At 38.1% G+C, this 14,556-nt stretch overlaps 1 protein-coding gene across 2 annotated transcripts; it reads right to left on the reverse strand.

Moving 5' to 3' along the window:
• Window positions 1-471: 471 nt before the first annotated feature.
• LOC141599962 (uncharacterized) lies at window positions 472-14,323 on the reverse strand. 2 transcript variants are annotated; one of them, XM_074420112.1, is made up of 3 exons: window positions 13,348-14,323; window positions 2,489-3,593; window positions 472-1,949 (listed from the first exon to the last, which is right to left on the reverse strand). In XM_074420112.1, exons 1-3 carry the CDS (start codon window positions 13,432-13,434, stop codon window positions 1,444-1,446), a joined length of 1,698 nt encoding a protein of 565 aa, XP_074276213.1. In that variant the 5' UTR covers window positions 13,435-14,323; the 3' UTR covers window positions 472-1,443. The 2 variants fall into 2 exon arrangements, with proteins under 2 accessions (XP_074276213.1, XP_074276212.1); XM_074420111.1 differs by having other exon boundaries at window positions 2,477-3,593; window positions 13,348-14,321.
• Between the last annotated feature and the right edge of the window lie 233 nt (window positions 14,324-14,556).

Genomic DNA, 14,556 nt, shown 5'->3' on the forward strand with positions numbered 1-14,556 from the left:
CCCTAATTCTGATTCAAAATAATTACTAAACAAATTTTTAATAATTGCAAACAAATTGTTAATATAATTGCAAACAAAATAATTACATCATTAATTGAAAATTTTGAAAAAAATGTAATTCATTGTCAAGTTTGTAGAACAATTTTGTTTTAATTTTAGAGAGAATGTATATGTAAAGCCTAATTTGTTTAGATTTAGAAAAAGCGTATAGCATGAAAACTTTATAAAAAAAATATATGTGAAAGAGTAAAGTCCGTATGTGAAAAAGCAACACCATTTTTTTATATGGTATTCTCGTTTTTCTTCGAATTCTACTTCGTATTCTCAAATTTTCAAAATATCATTGGTATCCCTCAACTTGATAAAAAGCTCTCAAAATACGCAAAATGCACTAATCCATCTTTTGTAGAAGTATTTTATGCATTTTTTTGAGGAGTTTTTGGCAATAATTGTCATATCATTATCATAAAATATTGCGAAAAATGCACGCGTCTTGAGGTTTGACATTTATTTCTGGAATAAGTTGAAAGGGGCGTTACACTGGGAAAAAAATTGTTAAAAATATGTCCAATCAAAATGAAATTAGGGAGTACATATCTATGTAAATTACAAGTACTCCGTATTATGCTACGAGAACTTCTTCCATCCTCCCGGAGGATGTCCTCCATACTCACACATGAGGAGGATATAATATTTAATTCCCATTTTTGTCCTCTTCATGTGTGGGTAGGGGAGGGCGTCCTCCCCGGAGGAAAAATTTTCCGCATGCTACATATCAAAATCTATTACAAACAAGCTGATACATGTGCTCTATAGCCAACATTCTCTAAATTGGCACCTGATTGCATTCTTCAAGAGAATCAGCTCTTTTCATAAATATGAGATCCGAAATCGCCACCGAAACCCTAACGGAAGCAGCAGGCAGCCAGTGTAGGCGCCACAACCCGACAACTTGCTTTCTAATTGATAAACTTGAGGAAAATTAGGTCACCCCAGTTCAATTACTAATATACGCACATGAGAAGCTAGAGCTTGAAACTTATCCCTTCTAGAGAAATTAACGCAGTATCTACAAGTTTCAACCCTTCAGACTCAAGCAGCAACAATTTCGCCAGCACGAAAACTTACACGATACCAACCTGTTAACCCTATACTCAAATGACTAATACACTAGGTTTTAGCTGGTCTTACATGTGAGACCGCATCACGTAACAGTCATGTTTCACTGTTTCCCAGACCTTGGTTAGGGTTTTATAGCCATGTAAGGTAGCCAACTAGCCGGTGTGGAAAACAAATAGCCACAGTTGTCAATAGAACCATCAATGAGGTATAACAGGGCAGAGCAAAACCGTTGAACAAGTCCCAACTATTAATGCCTTTCAAAATACTTGTTCACGTTGATACTGAGGATTTGATGTAGTAAATGACTAATCTCGGAATTGATCAGTAAGGAAGAACATATGGCAAAGCAAAAACCTGAACTGGGTCTAACCACACAGCGCTTGCCCATACCGTTGGTTCCCCTTCAACACAAGAAGTTGCTACCTTAGGCTTCCTTGTTTGGGAGCTTTTGCCCCTAAACAGCCATTCCTGGTCATCAAACTCGGGCCATTCATCTAATTTTGGAACAGTGAGTACCTGTGTGAGATACTTGGTATCCGGATGAAGAGGCGTTGCAGAAACTTCAGATTTTCGAGTTGATTTTGAGGTTATTTGAGAAGATTGTGTAATGGGGGACGTCTTAGTGTCATTTCGCTTGAGTGCATTGCCTTCCACTTTAATATTCGTGGACGGCCGCTGGGTCCCATCACGACCAAAAGTGCATTCTGCTTTAGTATTCATAGGTGGCCGAGAAGCAAATGCAGCAGAATTCTGGCAAGGCTCAGTTTCGGTCAATGGATGAGTGGAAGCAGTTGTTCTTGCCAGCTTATTCGGCTCGGTCATTTGCTCTGTTGACATGAACCCAAACATAAGCAGCTTTTACATCAGCTACAAACACATGAAATTCATGTCACTTGCATCCAAAATATTTACAAGCAAAGATGTCAATCAATATGTAATTCAGTATTTATATTAGCAGCAATTCTAACCTCTAGATACACACCCGATCATCACTAGAAGCTGGTTCCCAATTTTTAAATGTCACTTTGCATAAACTAAGTGGTCATTTGGTCATCCACCTAAGAACACATGGATTGGTATAATGAGATTAACAAAAGTGTTATATTAGAATTAGAATTCCTGGGAATTCCAATACGAAGTTACTGACCAGGTTACCCCCTATCTAAGTAAGAATTCCAGAGGGGAAAAATTCCATTTCGTGTAGTCACCCACAAAACTTCTGCGAATTTATGTGACATGCCAAACATGGAAAATTCATCAAACTAAACCTTTACATTCCTACAGTGAACCAAACGACCACATAGCATAAGGCATTTCGTGCATGAGTTAAAAACCATGCTGAGAAAGAGCTCACCATCATACATACCACTGAGCCCAATGTCCTTCCGTTTTCCAAGAAGAGTGGCACTACCTTCATTGCTAGTATTTAGTATGTTCTGAATTCCATTACTCAGGGGAGCTGACAAATCCTTCTTCCAATCATTCTTAGCACTTGGTGTACACATGTGGTGTTCACTGCCATCTCTCTTGCTTGGTATCTGTGCATGCCTTTTCTGCTCACTTATCGCCTTCACATTCTCCTCTTCCTTCGTCACCATGTCCATGTCTTTGACTTTATGAATTGGTTTTTTTTCATCATCCTCCTTTTCTGTCTCTCTAGCCTGTCCTTTCTTCTCCACCCTAGACACAAGCTTCTTTTCCACAGGTTTGACCATTGTTCCGACTCTGTTTTGAACCACTCCAACAATTGCTTGTTTTTCCTTCCTTTCCTTTCCTTCCACCATAGGCCTTGGACTTTTATCAGGCAAGTTAACCGGCTTAATGACATTTTGAACCAATGCATTCCCACAAAACTTATTTTCACCTACGATACGCAGAGCACCTGTCTTTTTAACATCAGCTGTTTTTTCATTGGTTTTTTCTTTATTAGCCAGAACAGGCATCACACCTGTACCTGTAAATTTAACCCCTCCATCTTTATTTTTCTTGGCAGAGACGTTATTAGAAAATTGATTATTAATTCTCCTTTCTCCATCAAAGTTTGACATGTCCAATGCCGAAGCAATTTTATCGATCTTAGTGTGGGAAACCAGGTGATTGCTTTTACTAACTGGCTCCCCATAATTAAAAATAGACTGACCTGCAACTCTCTTTTCAACCGAAGTAACACTTCCGTCATTTTCCCTGTTTTTCCTCTTTTCTCCGAGTTTATGAAGATCGGCATTTGGTGGCCTCACTGGCCTCTTCTCATCAGACAATAAGCCAATGCCTTTATGTTTATCATTGTCCAGACCCTTCTCTTTTTTATCTCTGTGCTTCTCCTTTTTGTTTTTCTTTTCCCTATGCTTTTCATAAATTCTTTCTTTCTCGTGCTTTTCATAAATTCTTTCTTTCTCGTGCTTTTCTTTACTCTCTTTCTTCTCCTTGCCTTTCTTCTCCTTTTTGTGATTTTTCTCTGTTCTGTTCTGTTCCTGAAAGGAAACATTGATTTAATAAAGCAGTCGGTCCAAAGCCAGTAGACATATAAATTGCAAATTGTAGTTTGTAGTCGATTGCTGGTAAGAAAATACAGCATCATCAAGGAACAAGTAAGCACACAAGCAGTCGATACCTTCTCACTTGACCTCCTTAATGATTTGCTAAACCATATGTAACAACAATCAGGGATTAATTCCGGAATTGTTGTACACAATTGAAACAATTGCAGGAATCCTTGGAAATAAGAAAAGAATTCGGACAATTGATTATTATTTAGTAATCGAGATTACAGAGAGATTTACAGAGGGAATTATAGAGAGGAAATATGAGTAAAAATGATGATCCTTATTGTAACTACTAAGCTATTTATAGCCAACTAACAGCCTAGGATGCTCTAACAACTTGCTGAGCTGTCCTAACTAACTGCTAACAGCCTGTCAAATTCTGTTACAATTCTCCAATTCCGTTATGACTCTTCAATTCTGTTACAATTCTTCCTCCTTGAAAACAAGCTTGTCCTCAAGCTTAGCTAATTGGGAACTCAGGAAACTTTTTTATGAAATCTTCAGACCATTCCCACGTTGCATCATCTCTTGTACCATTAGACCAATGTACTAGGAAATACACTGCTGGATTATTGCCCTTCTTAACAAGCTTCCTTTCCAGTATAGCCACTGGTTCTGCTCTGAGTTGCAGATTGTCATCCAATTCTGGAATGCAACTTGTTATGGGAGGAGGACCTTGGTGTTTTCTGAGCAGGGAAACATGGAAAACAGGATGAATTTTTGCTTGACTAGGCAGCTGAAGTTTGTAGGCCATCATTCCAATCCTTGCTAACACTGTGAAAGGACCAAAGTACTTGGGTGCTAATTTCTGACAGCTCTTGTACACGATTGAGTGTTGTCTATAGGGTTGGAGTTTGACATACACCAAATCTCCTGCTTCAAACTCCACATCTGTCCTATGCCCATCACTCTGTGATTTTATCCTATCCTGAGCTCTTTTGAGATGGAATTTCAGCATCAGTATGCATTCCTCCCTCCCTGGCTGCCAAACTCCTATCAACCTAAGCTACAGCACTATCCCCCATAATGTAGGGTGTATGTATGTGAGGATCCTGCCCATAGACTATGGCATAAGGTGTTGTGCCAATAGCTGAGTGAAAATTTGTATTGTACCATCATTCAGCTAGTGGTATCCATTTAGCCCAATCTTTTGGTTTCTCCCCGCATCTGAGGTATGTTTCCAAGCATTTATTAACCACTTCAGTTTGGCCATCTGTTTGAGGATGGTAGGCAGTGGACATTAGCAAATCCACTTGCTGAAGTTTGAAAAGTTCTTGCCAAAATTTGATCAGGAATACTTTATCTCTATCACTCGCAATAGATTTGGGGTTGCCATGCAATTTGAATATATTGTCAAAGTACACCTTAGCAACATCTGCAGGCTGCAGCATTGAAGGGGTGTGCTAACAGCAAGAAATGTGCATACTTGCTTAGCCTATCCACCACTACCAAAATGGTATCCTTCCCTTGGGACTTGGGTAAGCCCTCAACAAAATCCATAGAAATGTTACCCATATTGCATCTGGTATAGGCAGTGGTTGTAGTAATCCTGCAGGGCTCCTAAGCAAGGACTTGTTCTGTTGATAAACAATACATTGCTTCACCCAAAGTCTCATGTCCCTCTTCATATTCTTCCAGTAGAAGAGAGCTGACATTCTCTTGTAACTAACATGAGCACTAGAATGTCCACCCATGGGTGAATTATGCATTAAAGCACATATTTCATCCCTTAGATTCTCATCGGCACCTATCACCAGTTTCCCTTTTCTTAATAATTGATCTTTGTGCCAGCTGAACTTAGTAGTGGTAATAGAACCATCTTGCAGTTGCTGAATGTTCTGCTGCAAATCATGATCATCCCAACTCTTAATTATCCTTTGTAGAAGGTCTGACCTGATTTGGGAAACCAAAAGAGGCTCTTGACAGAGCATCTGCCACTGCATTCTCCTTCCCTGCCTTGTAAATCACCTCATAATCCAATCCAAAGAGTTTGGGTAGGCATTTCCCTTGGAAAACACTAGTGATTTTCTGACCCAACAGGTATTTGAGACTGAAATGATCAGTTTTGATGGTAAAATGTCTTCCGGTCACATATGGTCTCCATTTATCCACAGCCAACACTACAGCCAATAATTCTTTCTCATAGGTTGAAAGAGCTTTATGTTTTTCAGAGAGAGCTTTACTAATGAATTACTAATGAAAGCTATGGGATGCCCTTTCTGAGCCAACACAGCACCAATGCCCTTGTCAGAGGCAAGTATTGGAGCCTTACACATAGCCTGTTTGAGTATATCAAAGGCTTCATCAGCTTCTGAGCACCATACAAAGGCATTTTTCTTCAACAAATTAGTCAAAGGCTTGCTGATAATACCATAGCTTTTAATGAATTTTCTGTAGTAACCAGTTAACCCTAGAAATCCTCTCAATTGTTTGACATCCTTGGGTTTTGGCCATTCTATGATAGCTTTAATCTTTTGAGGATCAGTTGCAACTCCATCAGCCGAGACTATGTGGCCTAAATAGTCCACTTCAGCTAGAGCAAATGAGCATTTACTCATTTTAGCAAATAATTTGTAATCCCTCAAAATTTGTAGTGTTTGACCCAAGTGCTTAGCATGTGTATCCATGTCAGGACTATACACTAAAATGTCATCAAAGAACACCAAAATAAACTTCCTCAAAAATTGCTTGAAAATGTTATTCATCAAACTTTGGAAGGTTGAGGGAGCATTAATGAGTCCAAAGGGCATGACCACGAATTCATAATGACCCTCATGAGTTCTAAAAGTTGTCTTATGTACATCTTCAGGGTTCATTCTGATCTGCCAATAGCCTGACCTAAGATCAATCTTGGAGAACACACAAGATCCATGGAGTTCATCTAACAACTCATCTATCACAGGTATAAGAAACTTGTCCTTGACTGTATGTTTATTCAGCTCCCTATAATCCACACAAAACCTCCAACTGCCATCCTTCTTTTTCACCATGACAATAGGTGATGAGAAAGGACTTTGACTAGGTCTCACAACCCCTGACTCCAACATTTACTTAGTAATCTGCTCAATAGCATTCTTCTGAACTACTGGGTATCTGTATGGCCTCACATTAATGGGAGGAACACCTGGATTAAGGTGGATTTTATGGTCGTGGCTCCTGTGTGGGGGTAAGCCCTTGGGCTCAACAAAAAGATCATTGTACTCCTGCAAGACTGGACTGATTTCTGCTGGCATAGGAGTCACCTTTGGTGTTTGCTCCTCCTCAGTTTCTCCCTCCTTCATTTGTACAGCATATAGATGCCCAACTCCCTTGCCCATAATAGACATGAGAGCCTTCCCTAACATCCATTGTAAGCCTCCCTTTGTGATCCCACTAAGAACCACCTTCTTTCCCTTATGCATGAATTCCATCCTTAACTTCTCAAAATCCCATATGACTGGTCCTAAAGAAGACAACCAGTGTACTCATAAGACCATTTCACAACCACCCAAAGGAACTATCATCACATCAGTTTGAAATTCTTCACCATGCAACTGCCATTTGAATCCCTTACAGACCTTTGTAGTGGCCAGCTTATCCCCATTAGCAACAGAAACCTCTAATGGATAAGTTTTTGTAATTCAGCATCCCAATTTCCTAGCAGTATCTTCATCACAAAAATTATGGGTACTACGAGAATCAATGAGTATGTGCACAACATTCCTTCCCACCTTCCCTTGCACCCTCATGGTTTGGTAAGAATTATGACCAGCTATGGCATTCAAAGAAATTAGAGGTTGTGTCTCACTCATATCCTCCACACATTCTGGCTCATCATTCTCAAATTGAATATCTTCCAATTCTGACCCATCTTCCTCAAGGTCACCATAGTATATAATCTTCCTGGACATTTACGAAACACAGTATAGGGTTCATCACACTGAAAACATAGGTTTTTCTTTCTTTTCTCTTCAACTTCAGCAGGTGTTAAGCTCTTGTATGCTGGTCTCTGAATGTTATTGGTCTTTTGAAATGGTTGGGCAAACTTGGTATTGCTATTGTTTTGGTAATTTGAGGTTGAAAACCTGTTATTACCGACATTCGACCACCTTTGAATGTGATTTGGTGGCCTCTCCAACAGGGGTTTGTTCATGGTTTTGGATGCATTAAGACTCTCCTCTTGACATCTAGCCAATTCTACAGCCCCAACAATTGTTGTGGGTTTTAAAGCCCTGACAAGGGTTTAGTTGTAGGTCTCAAACCACCCACAAAACTATCCAGAAAGTATGAGTCAGGTAATAATTCATTTCTTTGCAGCATTAATCCTCTTAAATGCTCAAATGCATCAAGATAATCTTCGAAAGACCCCGTTTGTTGTAGTTTATTGAACTCCTCTACAATATTACTACCAAGATTTTCTTTAAATCCAGCACACAAATCCAACACAAAATCATCCCAATCCACATTTACCCTCATATTCATATAGCTGTGAACCCAAGATTCAGCCTTCCCAACCATATACAATGATGCCAAATTGAGTTTCTGATTATCAGCAATTTTACACAATTCAAAGTATTTCTTGCATGTTTTAACCCAAATTCACGGATTATTTCCATCAAACACAGGAAACTCTACTTTGGGCAAAAAAGTAAGACCTCTAGGAGGTGGTGGAGTACCTGAAGTAAGCACATTTTCTCCCATACGATTACCCGGCATTCTACTGAAAAGTTCCTTCATCTGCTCAGCTTGTAAAACCGATTCTTCTTTCAGAATCATTCTTTTGAAATCCTTTTTTCTTTGCATTTGTTGTTCCATTGATCCTAACCTCTCCTCCATTTGTGCGGATAATTGAGCAACAGTAACCTTTGCCAGTTTAGGTTGTAGTTTCTTTCCTTCAAGAACAAGCAGTTCGAACTTGGAACTCGAAGCTTTGCTTTAATGGCGGAAATGAGGTGGTAAAGAACAAGATATTAAGGACCCAAGAAATGGAGTCTCTGATACCAATTGTAACAACAATCAGGGATTAATTCCGGAATTGTTGTACACAATTTAAACAATTGCAGGAATCCTTGGAAATAAGAAAAGAATTCGGACAATTGATTATTATTTAGTAATCGAGATTACAGAGAGATTTACAGAGGGAATTATAGAGGAAATGTGAGTAAAAATGATGATCCTTATTGTAACTAACTACTAAGCTATTTATAGCCAACTAACAGCCTAGGATGCTCTAACAACTTGCTGAACAGCCTGTCAAATTCTGTTACAATTCTCCAATTCCGTTATGACTCTTCAATTCTGTTACACCATATAATTCACAATTTCACATTAAATATGCAACGTAATTCAGAGACCACAACACTGTAAATTAGAAAGTACCTTGTTACTAAATCTAAACGTCACTGTTCTTTGACAAGCAATTAGTGAAATTGTAAGGTGCAAAACCAATAAAGGTTCAAATTATTCAAAAAAAAAAAAGAAAAAAAACAAACCAAGATTCTGTTCCTGGCTGTTTCTTTATAAGACGTTCATAACCGAGGGTACCAATAGCAGCTATTGCTAATCCAGGGAAATTCAGTTTTCTCCTGGAGGTTCACTAAAAAACTTACAATGTCGAAAGTTAATCAAACATCGAAGGCTGGGGGGGAAATAGTAGGCATTTAAGAGTTAACTAGGAAAAAAGTTAGCCATGCTCACTTACCTGTCCCCAATTTTCCAAGTCAATGACAACCTTATGGTCGTTACGGACCATTAGATTTGGCAAATGAAACTGAATCTGAAAATCGATCGATAATATTTGAGTTGATATCTGATCAAAGACCCGATATGAGTAACTTGGATTGTGCTCACGATTCTATCCGAATTGAATAGATATTGAGCCAGATTTTGCATACTCGAAAGATACCTGAACCTGATTACATTAATTGATTCTAACTTAATTGACCAGAATCAAAAGAGACTCAATTGTCCATAAAAACACTCCCACTGAATGAATTTTCTCGTTTATTTATTTTACAAAGATAGTGTGATATTATATTCACAATTTAAAATACAATGAATGTCAAATAAATTCATTGATATCCCCCTCAATAATATTATGACCCCAAACTCACATGATTCGATATTTTCCAGACCCATCCGAACCCAACCGAGATAACCATGGTTTAAAATCTCGGCCAAGATGTATCGTATCGCCCGAGATGTATCGGTATCGGTGCCACCGATACTAGATATCCTGAGATGTATCGGGCAAATTAAAAACAGGAAAGTATCGGCCAAGACGACCGATTTATAACGTGTATCGGCCAACTTGGCCCGATGCAGCCCGCAATGAACCCGATATTAACTAGTTATAACTTGTACCGGCCAAGTTTTTTTAATGAAAAGCTCTTAGAAACTGTATAGCATTGGTCAAATTAATTATCCTAAATAGAATTAATCTTAACTTTATATGATAGTCAATAGATGATGAAGTATCTACAAAAGCTTGTAAAATAATTATCACCGCGATAACCGCGATTCGGAGCGCAACGGCCGAGTCGGGGACGGTTCGGCGACTCCGTTACCGTGACCGATACCACGATTTAAAATCCTGGATAACACAATCCAATTGAGTTGACTAACTGATATAGTCACCCATGGTAATCTTTTCCAGGGACAAGTCACGAAAAAAAGATAAAAACCACCAGTACGGAACTTTCTTGTAAATCAGTCAATAATGCTGGCGGCAATGACCAAATAACTTTCAGTTGGTGCCATGTCAATGACACTTCCTTCGCCACATTCAACTAAAGCTAGCAGTCCAACAGAAACAAATGATAAACAAACTTCATATCTTCCCATGGGGCAAGTCCACTTCACTTGATCACTCGTTTGTAACTTTACATCAGTGAGGATATTTGCCCTACAATGCTGCCTTTTCATGTACAGAATTCTTAGATTAAGGTTCTCCCGAGAAACGTCAAGCAGAACGCTCTTATGGCAGTTTTCATAGCTCAGTAAAAGCTCTATTTAGGAATGGACCGTAATACCAGTAGTCAAAAATCAAACCTTTTGTGAAAAATTATCATCACATGTGGCCGCGATTGCACAGTACGTACACCCAAGTTTTGCACACGCCATGAATTTAAGAATGATGCTGGCTAGATTTAATTATTAGCTCTTAGCAGAAATCAAACAATCATGAAGGACGAACATAAACAGCTACAACTGTACAGCTACGAAACCTTCTCCCAAACTATGGACCACCTTGTCAGTTAATAACACAGGTCAACCGTCAAAGTGCAGCAACTACAACCTGGTACACATCTGTTGAATAGCAGAGCCTCAAGGTCTCCGCATATTCAGTTTCTCCTTATAAGTTTACGTATTAAAAGGTAGAAAGTTAGTGTCATCTCAGAAGTCAGAACCTAGACCCCCAGTAAGACCTACCAAAACCACATAACTCTAACAAGCAGGTATTTGCATAGCTTCAAACAGTACACTAAGCATATCAATTCTGAACTTTGACGATAACGCAAACTAAAGGCAACTCAACATAAAATTTCAAACAATAACAGAAATAGAATATTTAACTGAAAAAAAAAAAACTGTGCCAGCAATCAATTTGAAACACTTATCAGAGATTTCTGATTTTATTACCTAATAGCGGGATTTTTTACACAAGAAATTTGTAATAGGTCAAGAAAACACAAATTTACAAATTCATAAACATTTCTTGCAGAGTATTCAGAAACCAAAGAAAAAAAAGGCGGAACTGAAGGGACGCCTGAATTAGTCACCTAGGTTAATCAAGCTAGTAAGAATCTATAACAATTTCGGTGAGCAAAGTAGCTTTCCATTGAACTGGGTAACGGCTTCTAGGCAAAGTATCTTCGAAAGCATATAATATGAACAGATCAGTTGAGGTTGACGATTAAACACAAAATTGAATTGAAATGGAAAGGGGCAGGTATTACCTTTAAGGGTAGCAATGTATTTGTACCTAGTTATGAACCAATAAAGTCAGGAACGTCAATAGGAATCAAAGGCTATACCATATCAGGTTGTCTACGTGAGAAGATTGCAACTGCCTCCCACAAGGCCTGTTTTTAGGGTTTTACCAAAAGCCAATAGTGCTTCAAATTTAAATTCAAGCGAAAGCCTACTGTAGATGTTTCAAAACTAAAAAATTCAAATTGTCGTCAGTGTGAAAAGGTAGGGCTACCTGGCCATCCAAGAAAAATGATGCGAGGATTAAAAAATTGCACAAGCAAGCAGTATTACTACTTAGACAATTTCTTTTAATAAGTATTCTCTCGGCTTTCTATATTTGTCATTTTCTCTCTTCGAAATGACAATTTGGCTTAGCGTAGAACAGAAAAGTACTTTTAAGGAAAGTTATACAGCTTATATCATTGGTTATGATGCAAAAATACTTTTAATAGTATATTTCGATAATTTTTATTAATTATTTTGAGAGGTACAAAGACAGGTTTATTGGAGAAGCTCAAAATGTGAAAGTACTATTTGAACACTTGGGATTCAAAAATGACAATATAGAGATGAGAATGAGTCCCATGACGGGTAGCTTTTGGAACAAACTTTCAGGAAGGTAAGAATTTTCATCAATAAGATTCCATTGCGAGAGGGAAAAGGGAACCTCCAACATTAGATGATGGGACTTGAGCCTCAAACCTAGCAGTTTAAAGGTGAGATGCAGTCACCAGACAGACAAGTAAACCTCAGTTGGCCATGATACTAGAAACGTGGTTTATTGGTATATAAAGCATTTATGAATATTACCTATTAGTCAACTAGTCCTAGGCTTTAAGCTATATAAAAGTAAGGTCGCATAAATACGAGCCTTCAACCTTTACTAACCATGCAATGATGACCATGCCAAAGCTGTTATTAATACTTTGTCCTGGGAAGAGTTACTTAGGACCATGACTCTGCCTCCTATTGTTAATTTCATTTAAGAAATGACGTCATAGGTAACTATAGCTCCCCCAGTATTTATGCCAAGATTCACTTAGATCATTCGAAAAACTATCCAGGGTGGATTGACCTAGCCATAGCCTTTTTAGTTACACAGCCAGATAAAATCCACAGCATCTGCAAGTACACTATCCAAGAAAAAACAACGAAAACCAGAAACCATTGTACTAAAAACTTTCAAGTATTTCATCATCTAACATAATGCCAGAGGCTTAGTTGGAAAAGGTTCGCCTGCTCAAGGTCAGCGAGGCACTAGCCAAAATATCATGGTTTGGCTTAAAGTGCGCCTTCAAGACAAAGGTGCATTACTATACAATTTCGACATGTTTTTCTACTAGTTTTTTTTTTTTTTTAATTATGCCCTTCTCTTTGGCACATTATCTCTAACAGTTACTCATTTTCATGTTAACCATCTTTCAATCTAAAGTAAGGTAAATATTGTACAAAAGTCATATAGAAAATATAAAAATGATTGCAAAACTATGCCTCTCGTGTGTAAAAGGCACACGCCTTTGCTTAGGGCTTGCGCTTTGTCGTCTCGGTAATCATTTTTAAAACTAAGGCCAGAGATGGCAATATAATTTCAGGAAACATATATTCATACTATTAGAATGGTGGAGACTTGATGAAGTCACATCTAGAATAGATATCATATCAAGATTTATAAGGAAACAAAGAGCATCCAAAAACAAGTAAAAGGAAGCAAAGAGCATTAGGCAATAACCTTAAAAAGCGGCGATAGGGAAGCAGGGTAATGGGGTTTAATGTTGGTTTGATATCCCGGGGGAGGGAAAGGAAAGCAGCGAGACATGAGAAGCAGAAAGAGTCCAAGTAGTTGACAGGAAGGCAGCAGCAACTTATCTTTTGTCCATGCACCATATCCCTGCTTTCATTTCCAGCCAAACACCCCCAATTAATTAACTACACAAAACAAGTAATTCAGCGCTGATTGATTGCTGCAAACAGAAGATGATCCGCTTGTTCTTGATCACCAAAAACAAGAGTCAATTATAAACTACAATCTTCTTCCATGACCAAACACAATAATGTTCATCATCAGACAAATACAATCTTGTCCATCACCAACGTGTAAACCCTAATTTTGTGTCAGCTGGAAACTGACTCACGACTTGAATGTAAAGTGTAAACCCAAATCAAATCAAAATGGGATAAGGAACCCAAACCCTAATTCTGTGTGTAATTCTTCGAATAATTGAAAAGAGAAGCGATGGAATCAATCAATAAGAAAATAAAAGGGGGAATTGGAATATAATCACGAATAATAATAAGAAGAAGTAGAATCAAAGGAAATTATGTGAAAGAATTGGGAGTAGTAGTAGTAGTAGTAGTAGAAAAAGGAGTATATGTGGATTAAGCCGCCATTTTTATTACTTTGGTTACCAAATTATGTGTCTTTCTCTATTTGCCTGCTGTCTTTGCGTCTCTCGCTGTCTTTGCGTAAAACTTCCGACTCCAGAATCTCTCTCAGAGCATTCGTATTGAAGAGGATTGTCCATCCTTTTAGATGAAAGAGAGTGTTAAGAGAATGTTGCATCTTCTTTAAAGAGGAAGATATCCTCCATAAATGGAGGATCCTTATCTTGGCCCTTGTGCCAAATAAGAGAGAAAATGAGTGATGGGGACTACTTAAAAAAAGGAAATGAGATCATTTTTTATGTGGAGAAGAATAGAGAAAGAGGATGAAGAAATTGGAAATTGAGTAGATAAAAGAGAAAATGACGTGGTCAAATGAGAAAATTAGAAAAAATCAAAGAGAGGAAGAGGAGGTACTCTTTAATGTTGATGCTCTCAGATACTCATGTTAAATTGCTTATATTTTAGGCCATCGTACTTGGTGAGGGAGTGACCCTCACAAGAGATATCAATTCAAAAAATAGAATATTTATTGAATATGTACCCTTGTCCCATCAAT

This window comes from Silene latifolia, chromosome 9 (genome assembly GCF_048544455.1).
Source record: "Silene latifolia isolate original U9 population chromosome 9, ASM4854445v1, whole genome shotgun sequence".
In the NCBI taxonomy this organism is placed as follows: Eukaryota; Viridiplantae; Streptophyta; class Magnoliopsida; order Caryophyllales; family Caryophyllaceae; genus Silene; species Silene latifolia.